Here is a 21,027-nt window from a genome sequence, read left to right on the forward strand (position 1 = left end):
GCTTATATTATGATGTTCTGGCCATTCTCCTCTGACCTTTCCTCTTTGTCGGGCCATTCTCTGCAAACTCTAGAGATGGTTGTGTGTGAAAATCCCAGTAGATCAGCAGTTTCTGAAATATTCAGACCAGCCTGACTGGCACCAACAACCATGCCACATTTAAAGTCACTTAAATCCCCTTTCTTCCCCATTCTGATGCTCGGTTTGAACTGCAGCAGATCGTCTTGACCATGTCTACATGCCTAAATGCGCTGAGTTGCTGCCATGTGATTGGCTGATTAGAAATTTGCATTAATGAGTAATTGGACAGGTGTACCTAATAAAGTGGCCGGTGAGTGTATACGTTATGCATTTGTCACTCAACAATTTTCCCTATATTCTGTACATTTTTGCAAAGGATGTTGCAACTAATTCTAAAAGTGTTTAAGAAATGAATTTGATTCTGATTCCAGTTCTTGGTGTTTGAAAGCTGCTGTCCTGGTCTTCAGGATGCTCTAATCTCCGAAACAGGAAGTAGTTACACTAAGAAGCAGCCCTACCCAGCAAAGCGCTTTCCTGTTTCATTGATTAAATCTCGCTGTGATTTAGCACTTCAGTCTTGCTTACTCTTGAATCCTCTGGGAAGGGAAACGGCTTTATGTTTACTTTGAAGGCTGACTTTAGAAGATTAGAACATAATGTATGAAAATCTACATTATTAATGGGCGCTTTTACAAACATCAGTTCTCAAAGTTTGCTCCAAGATTATAATAGTTTTGGATTTTTTATTAGTTTTAGTTTCTGTTTCGTTTTGACTGTTTGTTTTCAAATTCAGTTAGTTTTAGTTAGTTTTTACAGGGAGATTTGCTAGTTTTTGTTAGTTTCTATATTTTGAAATTATTTAGTTTTTGTTTAGTTTTTATTAGTTTCAGTGTTAGTTTTAGGGTGCTTTCACACCTACACTTTTGTTTCAGAACGTGTCTCGTTTGCCCAGTTAGCGCGGTTTGTTTGGCATATGTGAACAGGGCAATCGCGCTCTGTTCCGCGCCAAAGTAATCGCTCTGAGATCGCTTGAATGAGGTGGTCTCGGCTCAATTGAAACGAACCCTGGAGCGGTTCGATTGCAGTGAGAAAGCGATCCGATCCGAGCGCGGTTATATCACAGTGTTTTATGGATATGTAATAGGCTTACGGCTATATGAAGAGAGAATTATGAGTAGGGCGGGAAGTTTCGCGAGTCTCCGGATGCCCGCAAACGAGTGATGATCTCCCGGTAATCTCGCGTCTCCCTCCCGGTCCTCAAATAGGCATCGTCGCGCACCCTTCTCACCCCTGCCCACCGCATCTCTCCTCAGACATGTCGCGCGCGCACCCTGTCAATCACCACCAAACCACCACCTCTCCTGACAGTTTAGCGGGATGCTGCAAAATAAACCCTGACACTCTGACCAATGTGAGGAGAGTTTACTCACACGTGACTTGTCTTAGCTCTTTTGGTGCGTTTAGAAACTTTGCAGTGTGAAAGCGAACCGCTCCAAGAGCAAAGAGCAACAATGTAACAATTGTAATCTCTGTTTCGGAACAACTGAATCGATTCACAGGTGTGAAAGCACCCTTAGTTTTTTTTTTCTAAATATGGATATTTGTTAGGTGCAAGATTCAAAATCAACAGAATAAATATTGTATAATAATAACTCAGCCATACATTTATTGAAACCTGTATTTAGAGGACACATGAACACTATCATCTACCAATACCATACCCATCCGGAAATTCAAATCAGTGTTCTTCTAGGATGTTTTCCAGTGGCGGCAGGCTTTTTTACACAGATCTACCAACTACCTGTGGTGTTATTTCAATGACATCTATTGTGAGCGCAGTATTAAAAGTCGATATCACGTTTATATAATAGCCTAAGCGTATGTGGATCTCTTTGTTTGCGCGCCGATTTTTCTGCTCGTGCACAAAACTTCTTGCACGCCCCCTCAAATATAAGCCGCTTCAAGAGCATGCAGATCTTCTTGTGCGCTCTCAAATTAAAGTGAGATTAAGTGCGTTTATGTAATGAGTATGTTAGGACTCAACATACCAAAATTATGCAGTCAGCAATAGTAATTTCAGTCAGTTAAAACATCACCATGATCTGAAAAATGTCTTACAGTAAAGTTTTGCAACCCAACTTAATCATGATTCACTTATTTAAACTCCATTACGAATTTCTGTTATAAAATGAACTTACATTTTTCACCAGATCCTCTCATTTAAGCCCTCGGTTTACTCGCAGTGCTGTTGTTCAAGTTCAGTTCAGTCATACAGCAGGCTGTACTGTTTGTGTTTGGTTCACTGAATCACGCATGTGCTGTATTATCGGTTCACTGCTTCTCAGATTTGATCTCAATGTAACGTTGCTGTTCTAATAACTGAATGAGAGTATATATTGGATTATTTAGAGTCAGAGAGGGTATTAGGCTTGTTAAAATTTAAGTAGTTGGTGGATAAGTGCTTAATAGAGACGCAAATTGTTTCAAATTATTCAGTTCATATTGGTGAACTAGTTTAACCGGTTCACTTAGAAGATCCAGTTAAAAAGATTTATTCGCGATCGCAATACAGAAATAAAACCCATTATTGGGCACAAATGTGTTAAAGTAAGAGTTTTAAAAGTCTGTATTTAATGCTGTCACCGTGCTGCTGTCATGTCCACTCGTTTTTGTCTCGGGAGCAACAGCGTTCATCAGACGCTGGATTCGAACCGAGTTCATGCTCGAACGTGTCAAAACATGTTGACATGCGTCTTATGAGCTGCGCCACTGAGACTGTTGAGGGTACTGCAACATTTTACACCTATAAATTACACTATTTCTTTTTTAATTCACTCAGTGCGATGTTCAGACTTAACTGTGTTGACCGCATCAGCTAAACTCTCCCACTCTATTTTTTTTCTTTTGTTGTTAATTCCGGAGGACAAACTTGCAAATAACACCGCTTTTCTCCGGTCTACCACCGAAAGCAGCACCCCCAGTTCACATTCTGTTCAAAGTTTCTCTTCTTGCTTGCTTTTGCCGTTGCTTTTTTGTTGGGTTTTGCCAAAGTAGAGTCATTAGCATATTTATACGGGGGCGGAGGCAGGGAGGGGTTTTGTGTTCGTGCATGTTGCGCTCAGTTTCACGTTCATTCGGATGTACAAAAGAATATGCGTGGGATTCAGCGTACGCAGTGTTTCATACATCTAAATTTTTTTCTGTGTACGCACAGCTTTGTGCGTACGCAATGTTTTAGTAGGATTTCCACGCAAGTCTTCGTACATGAGGCCCCTGCAGCGCGAATTAGATTTATTTCTAAACCGCTTACAGTAAGATTATGTATTAAATACATTTACAAAGACGAAAACGAAGGAGGTTTTTTGCTATTATTTGAGTACGTTTCAGTTACTTTTGGATCTACACAATACAGTTTCAGTAAGTTAGTTTATAATAAACTCTCGTTTTTATTTCAGTTTTAACGACAATTTTTTTAACATTTTAGTTTTTGTTTTTTCGTTCATTTTCGTTAACTATAATAACTTTGGTTTGCTCTCAGTTTAAAAGAGCCTAATTATTTGTGCTTTTTCAATAGGCAGTAGCATTACAGTATGCAGGTTTGTAAATATTAAAGGGATAGTTCAGCCAAAAATGAACATCTACTCACTATTTACTCTTCATCAAGTGGTTCCAAACCTTTAGGGGTTTCTTTCTTCTGTTGAACACTAAAGATGTTTTCAAGAAAACTGAAAACCTGCAACTATTGACTTCCATAGTAGAAAAACCTAATACTGTTTCAACATTCTTCAAAATATCTTCTTTAGTGTTCAACAGAAGAATGGTTTGAACAAATGAGAGTAAATTATGATCAAATTTTGATTTTGGGGTGAACTGTCCTCTTGTTGAATGCTGATGACCATTTTCTGTACAGCGTTTGACAAATGTGACTATTTTAGTCTCAAAAACTACATTATGCTGCATTTGAAGACCACATTCATTGTTTATTAAATTGTACCATTCACAAATGTCATTTACAGTGATTATAGTTGTGTGTTTCCTCCTCGCACGTGCCTGTGTGTGTGTTCAAGGGTCATGACGCACCCCCCCGCTCTCTGCAGCAACGTTTAATGCGTCCTTTTACTTAGCATGAATTCATCTCGCTACAGCATTACGTCATCCTCTGGCACTGGCAGGCTTTATTTTTAGCCAAGAAACGCAATTGGCCAGCAGCTAATTAAATTACGGCCCTCTTGTTGGGTCTGCGTGATGGATGGTCAATGAGCGGCTCCACGCACTCTGACCAATTACAGTCCAGCTGAGACTCAATTCATTGGGGATCCTCTGGAAAAACACATGCGTTTGTGTGTGATTGTACTTGTTTTTATATCCCAGTGGGGACTTGAAGTAGGTAGGTGCTGTAGGTTTATTTGTGTCCTTAGGGAAATTGATTTGCTGCATGATCAGCAGCCATCACACACCAAACAACAGGACAAAGACAACATGGTCACATTCAACAATAAACATCCCAACTGACTTCAAACTTTGCCCTGTATTTTGATACTGCAGGAAGGCAGTGTCGCTCCCCAGATGGCAGAAAGTCAAATGAAGCACTGAGTGGCTGCATTGTGTCAGCCATATGACAACAGATTGTGAAGATTTGATTAATGTCAGTTTTAATGTTATTGATTAATGCCTTTATTTGAAAGATTTTATCCACTTAGTTTTTCTTCTGCTTTTTCCCTGGTTTATCACAGCGGGATGAATGGCCACTTATCATTTACATTTATATTTAGTCATTTAGCAGACACTTTTATCCAAAGCGACTTGCAAATGAGAACAAGGAAGCAATTTACACAACTAAGAGCAACAATGAATAAGTGCAGTAGGTAAGTTTCAGGTGTGTAAAGTGTAAGAAGCAAAACATTAGTAATGTAAGTTTTTTTTTATTATTATTATTTTTTTGAGTATAGTTAGCGGTTGATCCAGAGAGGGAATTGCAGATTAGGAAGTGAAGTGGAGTCTAAATAGTCGAGTTTTTAGTGGTTTCTTGAATTCAGCGAGTGACTCTGCTGTTCTGATGCAGTTAGGGAGTTCATTCCACCTACTGGGCAGATTGAGTGAGAGAGTTCGGGAAAGTGATTTCTTCCCTCTTTGGGATGGAACCACGAGGCGACGTTCATTCACAGAACGCAAGTTTCTAGAGGGCACATAGATCTGCAGAAGTGAGAGCAGATAAGAAGGAGCAAAGCCAGAAGTCGCTTTGTAAGCAAACATCAGAGCTTTGAATTTGATGCGAGCAGCAACTGGCAGCCAGTGCAAACGGATGAGCAGCGGAGTGACGTGCTCTTTTAGGTTCATTAAAGACCACTCGTGCTGCTGCGTTCTGAAGCATCTGAAGAGGTTTGATAGCGTTAGCTGGGAGCCCGGCTAGTAGAGAGTTGCAATAGTCCAGTCTGGAGAGAACAAGAGCTTTGACAAGGAGTTGAGCTGCATGTTCAGATAGGAAGGGTCGGACCTTTCTAATGTTATAGAGTGCGAATCTGCAAGATCGAGCATTTAGAGATGTGATCAGAGAAGTTTAGTTGGTCATCAATTGTTACTCCAAGGCTTTTCACCATTTTGGATGCAGTAATAATTGCCCCATCCATCTGGATTGAAAAGTTATGATGTAGAGTGGGATTGGCAGAAACTTGTTTTCGTGAGGTTAAACTGAAGATGATGATCTTTCATCCAGTGTGAAATGTCTGACAGGCAGGCTGAGATGCGAGCTGGAACCGAGGGATCATCAGGGTGAAAAGAGAGGTATAGCTGGGTATCATCAGCATAGCAGTGGTTGGAAACTCCATTTTTCTGGATGACTGATCCTAGAGATGTCTTGTAGATGGAGAAGAGAAGTGGCCCAAGAACACTTACTTGACTGATTTATGTGTTTTTAATTTTAGGTGGTTTGTGTAATGTGTTTCATGTTTGGTAAAAATATTTCTAATGTCATCTAATTTTCAACTAATTACAACGTCTTGTCCTGATTGTTGGATTTAGAGGTTTTTGCATAAAAAGCAGAAGTGGATTTAGCTGGTTTTGACGCAAAAGAAAATTTACCTTGTTTAAAAAACAAAGAATTGTCTAAAGTGACATTTTTGAAAAGGGTGTTTTATTTACTAGCTATTAATTTTATCATTACAAATAAAATTTAACTTCTGAACCTAGTCAGAGGAGCGTGATAGAAAATTGTCAACAAAAGAGGTCTGATGGATTTTGAGGGTTTTGCATCTGAACTCTTCATATATTTGTTTATGTCAATTTATCATAATAAACAATGTCATATTTGCATTTAAAATGACACAACTAAACATACCCATGCAGAAAATCTCAGTCACATAAAGGTGTCATGACAGTCTTATGAACACCCCTTCAAGTAAAGTGTTGCCAAAATAACAGTCATCATTGTATAAATATATGCAACTAATGTTTGATAAATCTACACAGTCCCAGGCCCTGAACGCACTTGCAAATGATAAACTTTCTCTCTGTTATGGTTAAACTCCACAAATGACGTGTTTTCTGCCTCAACTTTTCTTTTATTGCAGATGTGCACGTTGTGATATTGACGCAAAAACACTTTATTGTGCAGCCCGAAAGGTTATTTATCACATTCAGTAGATTTTACTTGGGTCAGTGAAGTGATATTTGTATTGCTTTTCTTTAAATGCGATCATAGTATCAACCCAATCCAATAACACACATCACCTAATAATTATACTGGTATAGTCATACATAAGCCAAATACAGTACATATTGGGTGTTTTGAGTGTAGTGAGTATTTTAAACTGGCCGTTATCTTGTTTGCTGTGAAAGAATCTAAGATAATTTAAGGAGTATTCACAACTTAAATGTTATTTATGCACGTCTGGTTTTACTTTTTACAGGTTTTCTGCTTTTACTTTCTACTTTTAAAGTACTTCACTCCAGCTCCTCACTGGCTACGCTTGGCTACATATATCCTCAGTGTGGATTGAGCGATAATATTAATTAGCTTTGGCAAATCTGTTTATTTTTTTGGGCTAATTATTTTCGGAGTTCTTTCGAGCTGTGGATAATAGTAACGATTGCTCTGTTGTTTTTATTTTCTGTGTTTTGTTGTTATGGAGATGAACGCCACGGTTGGCTAGTGAGCGAAACATTCACTGTAAAAAATGTTGGGCTCCTCATGATTGATTTGTGTTGGGACAACATGAAGGAATTAAGTGAAAAAAAACAAGATGAGCTGTTGTTTCAGCTCATTTTAAACTAGTAGTTTCAACGAACAGCAAACACCTTTTATTTTGAGTGTTCATTGAATTGGGACTAATGTAAAGGGACTCTTTTTGAAAGCTGTGGAGGTTAAATTCTATAAAAAAGAAGTGGACAGAGTGAAGACTATAGAGATGTGTTGATGTGCAAATTACAAACTAGTGCTGAATAATTAAAAACGGCTGTTTGGGGAAAAAAAAAAAAAACTGATCTTGCTTAGGTGTGTAACAATTCACCAGACTTACGATGCGATACAATTGACGATACTTATCTCATGATATACAATTTTGTCATGCTTTTTTAATAAAATTATTTCAGACAAAATTAAGGTAAACTCCTCGCTCGCTGCTCATGTACAGGTAAAGAGAGTTTGTGCCTGTAAACACAGCGCCCCTTCTGTTCAAAACATGTATCGTGGTTCGTTTTGAATTGTCACATATTTGAACCGATTTTTTTAACCGGCTCACTGTGAATTGTTACATCCCCACACTGTGAAATGAATACAGTTTTACCTGATGACATGAATTAAAAAGAATAGATAATTTTCAGATTGAATTATGAGTTTGTTCGGGAGTACATGAGCATAGATAAACACAATAGAGTAAAGATTTAATTAAGATTAAATAGTGATTTATTGTTTTCTGAGTAGTCTTACATGATTCAAGAATGATCAATTGTAAAAACCCATATGGATTTTAACATCTTAACTGTCGCCCCTACATTTTAAGCATAGTCATTAAATAGCATAGACATCTTCAACACTTTACTGCATAGATTAAGGCTCAATCTGTTTTTTTTTTTAATTGGCAGATTGTAGATGAAAAAAGGTGAGAAAAAAGTAATTTGCCTTTGTTTATAGAAAAGTAAAACAATAATAAATGTATTTTACAAAACCTGTTTTAGCCTAAAATTGACTAAACATCAAAGCTAAATATCTAAACCAATTATGATAATATCTCAAAAAATGAACTTTCAGTCAAATTTATTTTGGATGCAGTACCAAACATGACCACCAATGACATACAGCTTCCAATGGTGACCATCCAAGGAAGCCCCCATTGTTTTGAGGAACATAACACTCTGTTTTTTTCATACTTTTGACAATATTTGTAAAGTAGACATCAAATTAAAAAGTAATATGGAATGTTTGGTTGTATTCTATTTGAATTTAGCTCTTAAACATCTATGTTTATATGTGGATTGCTGTAGCAAAGTGATGCTTTACAACTCTATGAAGACTCTTTGTTGCAATTTAATAAAACCTTCATATCTATCAAAAATCAGTCATGACGTCTGGAAACTAATGTTTTTAAATCATTTATAGTTTGTCATGATTGCTTGGTTTAGATCAGGGGTGGCCAACCCTGTTCCTGAAGAGCCACCTTCCTGCAGATTTCAGTTGCTACCCATATCAAACACACCTGAACCAATTAATTAGCACCTGAACACCACGTGATAATTACAGGCAGGTGTGTTTGATATGGGTTGCAACTGAAATCTGCAGGAAGGTGGCTCTCCAGGAACAGGATTGGCCACCCCTGGTCTAGAAAAATATTATGGTCAAAAGATGTAACCGTAAATGGTCCCACAGGTTGTAGGATGACGGTTAATGTGTTTTAATCTATCGCACCTCCTACGTAACAAAAACAGTGGCAAGCTATGTATTTAGAAGTCTTATGTCATTCCAATAATAAATAGTTTTTCATGATTGGATTAGGATTTAATTACAGAAAGTTTCATTAATTTAAAACATGCATTATATAAAATTTGGTCCAGGTTTTCAATTAGTCCACAAATCACATATGTTCTGAAGTGTCTGGAGAACTATAATCTCAACTCAACATTGCACGTCCTGCAATGTGACTATTGCCGATGCTGAAATGATGTATTACTGTATTTCAATGCCTTAAGGATTTCTTCAACGTGATTATAGAATTGTACATTTACATTTACATTTAGTCATTTAGCAGACGCTTTTATCCAAAGCGACTTACAAATGAGGACAAGGAAGCAATTTACACAACTAAGAGCAACAATGAATAAGTGCTTTAGGCAAGTTTCAGGTCTGTAAAGTCTAAGAAGGGAAGTATTAGTAGTATTAGTATTTTTTTTTTATTTTTATTTATTTTTATTTATTTTTTTATTTTTTGTACAGTTAGTGTGATATTCAGAGAGGCAATTGCAGATTAGCAAGGGAAGAGGAGACTAAATAGTTGAGTTTTTAGTCGTTTCTTGAAAGTAGCGAGTGACTCTGCTGTTCTGATACAATTAGGGAGTTCATTCCACCAACTGGGCAGATTGAGCCCGAGCGTTCGCGAAAGTGATTTCTTCCCTCTTTGGGATGGAACCACGAGGCGACGTTCATTCACAGAACGCAAGTTTCTGGAGGGCACATAGATCTGCAGAAGTGAGAGCAGATAAGAAGGAGCAAGGCCAGAGGTCACTTTGTAGGCAAACATCAGAGCTTTGAATTTGATGCGAGCAGCAACTGGCAGCCAGTGCAAACGGACTAGCAGCGGAGTGACATGTGCTCTTTTAGGTTCATTGAAGACCACTCGTGCTGCTGCATTCTGGAGCAGTTGAAGAGGCTTGATAGAGTTAGCTGGAAGCCCGGCTTGTAGAGAGGTGCAATAATCCAGTTTGAAGAGAACAAGAGCTTGAACAAGGAGTTGAGCTGCATGTTCAGATATGAAAGGTCGGATCTTTCTGATGTTATAGAATGCGAATCTGCACGATCGAGCAGTTCTAGAAATGTGGTCAGAGAAGTTTAGTTGGTCAGGCTATAGGGTAGCTATAGGGTTGTATAGCTAATGTTTTATTATCTCATTATTTTAGCTTTATTTGACAGTGACGATGTGCATTAATAAAAACAAATAAATATGCTAGAGTCAGCTATTTTTCCTTCTCCGGAAAAGCCTACAAACATAACAAAATGAATCAATACATAGTATAAACAAGCTTCAAAACACATAAACGTACAACATTCCTTGAAATTAACAATCACTAACAAATACACCATAACAAAAACTGACAGGTCAATATCCCACCCAACACATACACAACTGTCAGACAAAATAATCAATAAATATCAAGGTGATGAAAGAGAAACAACAGTAGCATTAATCATTCAATCAGTATACAGTCGTGTAAACACCATCCCGTTCAAGTCCAATCCTATTCTTTCATGTAGAGTCCGAGTAGGAAACGAAGCTCCACTTTCACAGTCACACACACAAACAAGGCAGAGAAACTGGATAGCGGCTGCTGAGGGGAAAACACTTTCCTTTGTCTGCTCACATGCATACCTGCGTCCTGACATCACTGATGGAGAGACTCCACCGGTCCACCCCACATCCATTCAAGTCCATTCCAATGGGTCGTTATTCACACCGAAATCTGCAAGGAGAGTAATGCTAATTACAAAATAGTCTTGAGACAATCTTTAATCACTTCCCATGAATACCGCATGAAGACGTGCGTGTGCATACAGTACAGTACTTACAGCCCTATAGACTAGGGCTGCACAAAATTGCATATCAATATTTCCATTTACTGCGATATATTTTATTTATAGATGTATATAGATATCAACATCAACAGCCTGAAGTATCAAAACGTTGATGCTTCTCTTTACATTACAAACCTCAGGAGAGGGCAAATTCTCCAGCAGGATAGCGCTCCTTCGCATACTTCAGCCTCCATATCAAAGCTGAAAGCAAAGAAGGTCAAGCTGCTCCAGGATCGGCCAGCCCAGTCACCAGAGTGAACACTATTGAGCATGTCTGGGGGTAAGATGAAGGAGGAGGCATTGAAGATGAACACAAAGAGTCTTGATAAGCTCTGGGAGTCCTGCTAGATCGCTTTCTTTGGCATTCCAGATGACTTTAATAATCAGTGATTTGAGTCATGTCAGAGATGTATGGATGCAGTCCTCCAAGCTCATGATGGAGTCAGACACAATATTCATTCTGTCTCCACTAGGCTTGGGCGGTGTCCAAATTTTGAGACCGTCAAACCGCCTCCATATTTTACCCCGGTATCCGGTATTACCGGCGTAATAAAAAAAATTATGACGTAAGGCTCAGACAGCGTCACCAAACTGTTGGCTTGAGCCTAAACCATTCAGAAACTGAATACATTCTATGCGACCTTAGGGAGAGAGAGAGAGAGAGAGAGAGAGAGAGAGAGAGAGAGACAGACAGACAGACAGACAGACAGAGAGACTTTCTCTGTCTTACACAAACACACACACATCTCTCCCGCGATTTATTCAGAAATTTACTCCCACACCGTAAGAAATCTGGCCGGCTCCCGCGGGAATGCAGAGAGCTGTAATCGGGCCATAAAAATTATACCCGATAGGTCCCGAGTCCGACACGTACAGTTTGATTGACAGCTTTATAAAGCCCGAGCCCTTACAGCTCTAATGCATTTTTTCAAGAATGAGTCATTTATATGTTTTAACAGCATTTATTCGTAACAAGCGTAGACTATATCCCACTTGAAAGTTGGAACAAAGAAATAAAATAAGTTCTCTGAAACATCGTAACATCTCAGCACTCTATAGGTCTACATGCACTTAGCCTTTAAATTGGCCAACACACCAATGAAAAGAAATCTTGCTTAACAAATCAAATAAACTCTAAATGATGACGGGTATTTTGGCAGTAACTAAATTGAAGCTGAATATTAAAAGAATAATGCCACCATTAGTCTGTATACTCTGTCTACATTATGATTATATGGTTTAATTAATATTTATTTATAATTTAAAACCCTTTACTCACCAAGATTAGGCTACGTGTGTTTGTGGAGGAACATTATTAAATCCACTGGCTTTAGCGCAGTCTTGCGCTCATGTGCGTCCAGCAGCACTGAACACCGTTTCACTGCTACTGCTACAGGTCGAGATGCAGAGTTCTGATCTGGCTGATTTTGCAAGTTTTAGGTAGGATTGTTTATTCATCTTATACCAGTCAGGAACATCCATTTAATTTTCCATGACCGTAGTTTCAGGGTAGCGAGTGGCCTCGTCATTTTACCTGTCAGCTTGCGGTTTAGGGCTCTACCGTAATACGCAGTGTATGAGCGACCGCTAAATACCTGCGGCTGGAATAACCGCTCTTTCTGACTGGCTTGACCGCCGTCAAAATTCTCTTTTTTTTACTACTTCGTCATCATTTGCTTCACCTTCGCAGGGATGGATTTTAATGCAGGGATTTGGATTTTTTCGGGTCTCGCCGTGTTCGGGCAAAGATCTTCAGCTCTAATGCAGACCTCTCGTTCATATTAACCACGTCTCCCTTCTGTTCAGTCTGAACTGCCAAACTGCAGGACACTTTGAAGCGCGACTCGTCACGTCACGTCTCCCTGTCCCCCTCTCCCTCTCACCCTCTCCCCCTCCCTCTTCCTCTATCTTTCTCCTCCACACTGTCCCGTGATGACAACCACACACACGTTTTTATTAAATAAAGGATATTTAATACTTTATGACGGTATAACGGTATTGAAACTGACACCGTTGCTATTTTTAGATCCCGCGGTATACCATAATACCGTAATATCGCCCAAGCCTAGTCTCCACTGCAGCAGGACTTTATATTCTATACTGGACATTATTTCTGTTCAGTGATGAGACTTTAGTCTAAGCAAAGTCAGACCTTACTGTCCTAATGAAATCATTAATAATCAAGGCATGATCAGATTTTATTTTGATAAAAAAAGAGTAATCTAGAGGCCTTTGCCTTTCATATAAGCCATTCTGACACCAAATGATCAACTAGAAGTCAAGTTATTATTTGTTGTTCCTAAAACTTGGATAGCCAACAAGACTTTTGTCAGGTAGTGTGTAAATTGTGATATGAATATTCTCATTTGCTGCAATTATACGTTTAATTTGAGATATGAATTCAATTTCACTACATGATTTGGACAGCTCTATTTGTAAAGAAATCATCATTTTAGATTAATTGGGATGACTTTGTAAGGGAGTGTGTGTGTGTGTGTGTGTGTGTGTGTGTGTGTGTGTGTGTGTGTGTGTGTGTGTGTGTGTGTGTGTGTGTGTGTGTGTGTATAATAGAAAATTAAAACAATTACAAGCATAGTTAAAAACAACAGAGCAAAGATACAAATAAAATAAACAATAATTTTTGGTTTTCTATGGAGTTGAACAGTGTTCAGGAACAGAAATTAATAAGCAAATGTAAAATAATACTATTGTTTTAATTGTGTTAATAATTATATACTGCACAATTAAACTTTAAGCTACAAATTTAGAATTTATTTTGCTCAAATGTCTTAAATTTGCATGAAATGCTTACACAGTCAAAACAAATACAAATTAAAAACCTTCACTCTAAAGCAAACTTTTTCTTATAAAGGGCCAAAGACTAAACCTGATTGAGGGCTGTGGGCTGAAATATTACAAATTGAATGACATTAAAGTCGCCATGAGTAATTTCCTAATTTATTTAATAATATGTAAAACAAATAGAAAACTTTATTTTAATTATGTTAACCAATGCATTTAAAAAATGATAATTAACATATTGAAATAAAAACAAACTATTCCGTTTAGAACTCAATGGAGTTCAATGCTGAACTAGTTATCCTTTTGCATTGATTTGCTCTCACCAAAATCTTGTGCATTGTCCTCTATCCATCGAGTGATAGTAAGTACATTTTTAAAAATCTGAACATTTAAATGAAACATTTAATTTTGGGTTAGCTTTTTTGGTAACTTTGTAAAAACACAAAAAACAAAAGGTTAAGTTAAACTAAAAGTGACAGTCTCTATTAAAGGTGTTCCCCAACCCCTACCCAACATTTTTTCAATGGAATGGTGGGCCAAATCAAAGGTTATCATGGGCCAACTTTGGCATCTCTGCTCTAATAGCTCGTACATGCCGAAACACCTTTAGCTTGTGCTAATCGTCAGCGTGTTTCAAGATGTTTTGTATTGTGTTGTATGTAAGCGTGTGCACAGGCCTTAAGGTTCAAATTTTAAATGACTCCTGTAATAATGTCTGGTCAACTATAATCCCAACTAGGGCTGCACAATATATCGTTTCAGCATTGATATCGCAACATGATCATTCCCAATCGTCACATTGCAAGTGTACGCAATGTCGAGTCTGGATCATAACTGATCATTTTGCATGTGTTTTTTGAGGCTTCTGACTGTATGAGTGTTTTAAAAGCATTCGGGCATAAGAAAATGTACTGTTTGTGCCTTTGACAAAGGAATAACGAATAATTTTATGGAATTGTTTATAAAATGAAGACTATGCAGTAGAAGTTTACACACACTCTAAAAAAAGGAACATAACCATTAAAAAATGTCTGATGGTAAATCATACTAAATGTTTACTATTTTAGGTATGTTAGGATTAATGTTAGGACTTTTTTATTGATTTCTAGACAGTCAAAAGTTGACACAATTCCTTAATTTTTTTTGTTAGCTTTGCTTTTAAACTGTATAACTTTGGTCAAATGTTTTGGGTCTCCTTTCACAAGCTTCTCACAACAGTTTGAAGGAATTTTGGCCCATTCGTCCTGACAGAACTGGCGCAACTGAGTCAGATTTGTTGGCTGTCTTGCTCGCACAAGCTTTTTCAACTCTGCCCACAAATTTTTCTATAGGATTGAGATCAGGGCTTTGTGATGGCCACTTCAAAACATTCACTCTGTTGTCTTTAAAGCACATTTTAACTAATTAGGCAGTATGCTTAGGGTGATGGTCCGTTTGGAAGACCCATTTGTGGCCAAGTTTTAATTTCCTGGCTGATATTTCTACATGCTGTTCTTTCTTCATAATGCCATCCATGCTGTGAAGTAGACCAGTCCCTCCTGCAGCAAAACAGCCCCACAACATGATGCTGCCGCCCCCATACTTCACGTTTGGGATGGTGTTCCTAGGTTTGTAAGCTTTCCCCTTTGTCCTCCAAATGTAAAACTGGTCATTATGACCAAACAGTTCAATCTTAGTTCCACAGGACATGTCTCCAAAGATTAGTCTTTTTCCCAGTGTAATTTAGCAAGTTGTAATCTGGCTTTTTTTGTTGATTCAGGCTCGTTGATTTTCCCATGTTGTCACAAAAGGAAGCCGTGTGTTTGAGCTTTTCCTTTTAACATTGCAATGTGTAATGCAATAATCCCATGCAGCCCTATTCCTGACTCTACAGTGCAGATGCGACTATTGCGGATTCGCACATTGTGATATCGATGCTGTAATTATATATTGCGCAGCTCTAGTATGCACTGTCACAAAATGCATATAATCAGCTTTCAAATGTATCGCTCTGAAATTTGCTGCCTTTTTCTAAATGTTGCATTAAAAACAATAGTAGTAAGTTGTTCTCAATGCCTAATATTGTATTGTGTTCCTAGAACAAGAAAGTCTAGCGTTATTACGACACTACTGAATTTTCGAAAACAGGATCCCTATGAGTGCTCTTGAAGAGAAAGCCAAATCTGGAAGCTGTATCTAGTAGATCACTCCATTAGCATGAATTGGATTTTTCTCTTCTGTAGCTAACAAAAAACCTGCAGCCCACATCCTGTGTTGTTTTGTGTGCAGCTGTTAGAGGAAAATCAGGTTTAGAGTATCGGACTCGGATTACAATGTGAATCTGGAACAAAGAGACAGGCTTGACCCTGATCTCCTTACTCACACATACAAACGCTTCTCAGTGTTTCACCTCCGACTGCTCCTATTTTTGGCCCGTATGCTGGAGCCTCCTGGTGAATGCCTGGCCCTCTCACTTTCATTCAGGCCTCCACTCTGGCAAGTTCAGCTTCACACACACAAACACGTCTGACACTTAACCGTGTTTCCCTTCAGTTGACCTCGCTTTCAACTCTATTGCTTTGCTGAATGTGCAGCCAAATTACAGGCCCGTTTTTAGCTCGGTTACTTTTCATCCTGCTGTCTTCCTCCCTTTCTCACTGTCTATCAGTTACTGGGTTTCCAGCCCAAGTTTTGGGATATTGCATAAAATTACTTATTGAAACTGGTAAGAAAATACCACATAAAACTAATTAGATTTTTGTGCATAAATGAATGTAACTGAGATAGAAGAGCATTTGTCAGATAAATTCTTCATAATAGGGCTAAGTGAAATCTCAAAGCTGCGATCGTCATGCATATCTTATCAGGAAAGCACGGTTGTATGATCAGTAGTAAATCGGCTTGCTATTATAGTCGGTGTTACCAGTATTAAGCCACAAGACTGTCACTTTCCCACCAGTACCTGGATGGTAGACCACATGGGAAAACTAGTTAGCTAGCTGTTGGAAGTGGTGTTAGCAAAGCCAGCAGGAGGCGCTCAACAAATGGTCTGTGTGGGTTTAAGAGAGGTCTGGATGCAATCTGGGCTGCATCCCATGCTTTTTAATAGGCTCACCTAACCCCACCCCTAACCCTACCCCTCGCAGTTATGTCACTCGCTCCATTTGAGTGCATTGTGTCTGACATTGCATTGCTGAGTGATGCAGTCTCAGCTTGCATCATAAAGGCTGCATCCAAATACTATTAGTGGGTCCTAATGCCCCAATAAAGTGAAGGGGACTCTATACTGTCAGTGAGCACCGTCTTTCGGATGAGACGTTAAAGCAAGGTCCTGGCTCTCTGTGGAACTCTCGTAAAAGAGTAAGGGTGTAACCCTGCTGTCCTGGACAAATTCCTTCCATTGTCCTGTACCAATCATCACCTCCCAATCATCCCTATCCACCGAATTGGCTCTATCACTGTCAGTCCACTTTACCAATAGCTGGTGTGTGGTAAGCGCACTGGAGTTGTTGTCCTGTGGCTGCCTTACATCATCCAAGTGGGTGCTGCACACTGGTGGTGGTGTGGAGAGACTCTCACACCACCCCATAATTGTGAAGCAATTTGGATGAATGGCCCTACATGATATATAATATAAATACACATTACATTAAATTACACTGCCACCACCTTCATTTTAAATTTTGTAAAAAAAAAATTGGATGATGAAAATCATTCACAAAATCGTCAATAATTCTAATGTAACAAAGTAATTAACCGGGTATCCACGAGGTCCTAAAAAAGTTTTTAAATGTCTTAAATTGCAAAAATTGTATGCCTTAAATAGTCTTAAATTTACTTTAATATTGTTGTAGGTCGTAAATCATTTTAAACAGGTCTTAATTTTCCAATGCCCATGTAAAGCTACGCAATGACTAACACCATTCCATCTCAAGAATACTTTATTTATTAACTCTATTTACCAGTACGGTTTAATTATCCTCCTTAAAATAGCAATTGTTTTGATTGATTTTTGTTTTTGTTTTAATTACAAAATGACAAAAAAAATCTCTAGCGTTTAGCCTTGTGTAAGTCTAAAATTTCTTTCATAATGGTCATATAAAGTCTTAAATTTGTCTTTGAAGCACAGTCTTACCCCTGACGTTCAAAGCCACGACTTCTGAACCACAAATGCACACCTTAAAGATGACAGTAGACAACCCACTTGATCATTTGCCAGTTAGAAAACTTTATGGTAAAAAACTGTATTTTATCTAGCACTTTTCAGTTGTGTAGCACACAAAATTTGTCATGGTAAAGCAGGCTAGTCGGAGTAGCACTATTTACTGACGTTTTGTTGTTAAACTAATATAAATCTACATTATCAATGCTGTAAAAGGTCCCTTATGAAACAGAAAATAGTCACATCAATCTTTTACCAGAAGATTTCAGTGGCTGAACAACACTTCTGTGCATATAACCCATTCATAGAGCAACACAATCTACATCAGCGCTGTGTGACTAATACTTTTAAAACAGAACATTACCTTGTGCGTGCAAAAGTAACTCCAATAGCAATTCAGGGTATAAAAAAGTTTTTAACGTGGCGAGTGTTCATGCGCAAATGGTGGATCTGCATGAACGGCTGCACAGATGTTCAAATCTACATTTGTTGACGGACAGTTTGGGCTACTCATCAGAATTGTGGGAATTATCAGCCTGACAATTTTTAATTAGATAAACTTTTTTTGTTTTTTTGCCTCACCCAGAATATAAAAATACATATAAACACATTTAGCTCATTTACTTTAATCATTACTATTGGACTGTGAAGAGACTTTTAGCCAGCACAACAACACACGTTTCTAAAGACAATCACCTACTTCATTATAACCACAGCTGTCATCATCACAAAACGATTATCTCAATTTCATTATCACTCAATTCTGCGTAGCTTAAAGGTTATTGCAGACTGAATCAGAAAGTTTCGTCTGTAATTTTTTGCTTGTTAAAAAATAAATTCTACCTCATGTGATGTTAAACGTACTGACACGCTGCCTTCGAAACTTTCGTACGTCTTAAAAGGTTTTGAATTGGGTTCGTTTTTCACATCCGAAAAGGTGTTTTGAGAGGTACTTTGACAATTCAGGGCCTGCATACAAGCGAAAGGCAAAATCCAGAATGGCATCGGAGAAACTAATCAACTTAGTCTCACAACACAAAAGCCCTTTATGATAAGCAAAGTAACATTAAGACAAAAAGACCTTGGAAACCAGGATAGTAGGCACTGATTTCAAAATAAACGTTTTGTTAAGGATTATAAGGTAACGTTACTGAGGTTAACAATAGCTTGTTGGCTCCATTTTGTACCGTTTTGCGAATTCTTACACAACAGATTTAATTAATACGCATCGGACTCTGATGTGCAAGATTTGTGTGTGTGTGTGACAATTTTTTGCATTTGAATACAAAAAAAACAAACGCATATGAAAATTTCTGCCCTTAACAGTGAATTATGACTCTTTTATGTGCTGTAAATGTTGCTTCATCTGAAAACCACTGCTGGAGGTTTACTAGAACCGGCTTTACTGACAAAATGTGCATGAAAATCACTTTCAAATTATCGCCCAGCCTTAAAGCCAAACAAAACTTTTGACTTTGCCTTCATAGATGATATAGTTAGAAAGAAAGGTACTGTGTTTCTTAATCTTGTCCCATTTTACTTTGTCTTTACACAGATGTGAAGAAGGACTGGTCAGATCATGCACTCTGGTGGGAAAAGAAGAAGACCTGGCTGCTAAAGACCCACTGGACGCTCGATAAATATGGCATTCAGGCGGACGCCAGGCTGCTGTTCACGCCGCAGCACAAGCTGTTGCGTCTGCAGCTGCCCAACATGAAGCACATGAGAGTGAAAGTCAACTTCTCCGACCGCGTCTTCAAGGCCGTGTCTGACATCTGCAAAACCTTCAGTGAGTGCTGCCTTTCCTAAAATATCTCTCCATTAGCTTAACTCAATGTTCATGCAGGTTGTGAACAACCATAAGTCATCTTAATTGTGTTATTTTGATGTACATAAGAGCCCATTCGCTGAGCACAGATGTAGGGTTTGCATGGAGAGATGGGACTAAATCAGAATACAGTAGCTACTTTAAAGGCCCATCAAATTTAATAAGAAATACAATTGTTTTGATGCATTTTCAGTTGTCCTGTCTGAGGTCTTGTGCTTTTAAAATATCCAGTAGTCTTTTTTTTGTCCCAACCATAGGAAATAAAGACATTTTTTACAATTTAATACACTATAATTTTGTAGAAATAAACATTTCACAAACATGTCGTGCGACTGACACTGCGTTCACTATCGCTAAAGAACATGCATTTACTGAGAATAAACTAATATTGCAGCTCATGAAAAAAAAAACGTTATTACTATTAAGATGACGTATGCAAATAATAAGTTATATGTCAATAACATCTGTGCAAAATCAGACACCACCGTGAGCACGGCACAGTTATTATTGTGTATTCAGTTCATCTCACTCACGTCAAGCAGTGTGTGCAGGGCCGGTGAGCGCATGCAGAGTTTTGTTTATTTGTTAGTTGTGATTAGAGTTGATTTCAGATGCAATAAATCTGTTAATATAAAACATGTAGTAACTGTGCTTATAGTTTTTGGTATGTGCGACTAAATTTAGGGTGCTTTCACACCTACACTTTTGTTTCGGAACGTATCTCGTTTGCCCAGTTAGCGCAGTTCGTTTGGCATATGTGAACAGGGCAATCGCGCTCTGTTCTACGCCAAAGTAATCGCTCTGAGATCGCTTGAATGAGGTGGTCTCGGCTCGATTGAAACGAACCCTGGAGCGCTTCGATTGCTGTGAGAAAGCGATACGATCCGAGCGTGATTATATCACAGTGTTTTATGGATATGTAATAGGCTTACAGCTATATGAAGAGAAAATTATGAGTATGGCAGGAAGTTTCGCGAGTCTCCGGTTGCCCACAATCCCAGTAATCTCGCGTCTCCCTCCCAGTCCTCAAATAGGCATCGTCGCGCACCCTTCTCACCCCTCCCCACCGCTTCTCTCCTCAGACATGTCGCGCACGCGCACCCCGTCAATCACCACCAAACCACCACCTCTCCTGACAGCTGAGCGGGACACTGCAAAATAAACCCTGACACTGACCAATGTAGGGAGAGTTTACTCGCACGTAAACTTGTTTTAGCTCTTTGTTCCGATTAGAAACTTTGCAGTGTGAAAGCAACCGCTCCAAGAGCAAAGAGCAACAATGTAACAATTGTAATCTCTGTTTCAGAACAACTGAATCGATTCACAGGTGTGAAAGCACCCTTAGTCTGGTGCACCTAAATTTTTTAAGTAAGCACCGGTGGTACCAAGAAAAAAGGTTAATTTCGAGCCCTGTGATGGTTTTGAATCTTGCACCTAACAAATATCCTTATTTACAAA

The 21,027-nt window shown here is 38.5% G+C and overlaps 1 protein-coding gene and 1 long non-coding RNA gene across 5 annotated transcripts in view; one reads left to right on the top strand and one right to left on the bottom strand.

The window, feature by feature from the left end:
- Nucleotides 1–21,027, bottom strand: part of LOC103909099 (uncharacterized) — a 502,230-nt gene that overhangs the window by 184,967 nt on the left and 296,236 nt on the right. The window lies entirely within an intron of this gene.
- fermt2 (FERM domain containing kindlin 2) overlaps nucleotides 1–21,027 on the top strand; it is a 95,537-nt gene that overhangs the window by 17,967 nt on the left and 56,543 nt on the right. For all 4 annotated transcript variants that reach the window (XM_005158915.6, XM_005158916.6, XM_005158917.6 and 1 more), the window contains 1 exon segment: nucleotides 19,297–19,530. In XM_005158915.6, coding sequence (XP_005158972.1) covers nucleotides 19,297–19,530 — 234 coding nt within the window.

The sequence above is a fragment of the Danio rerio genome, chromosome 17, assembly GCF_049306965.1.
Source record: "Danio rerio strain Tuebingen ecotype United States chromosome 17, GRCz12tu, whole genome shotgun sequence".
NCBI classification, from domain to species: Eukaryota; Metazoa; Chordata; class Actinopteri; order Cypriniformes; family Danionidae; genus Danio; species Danio rerio.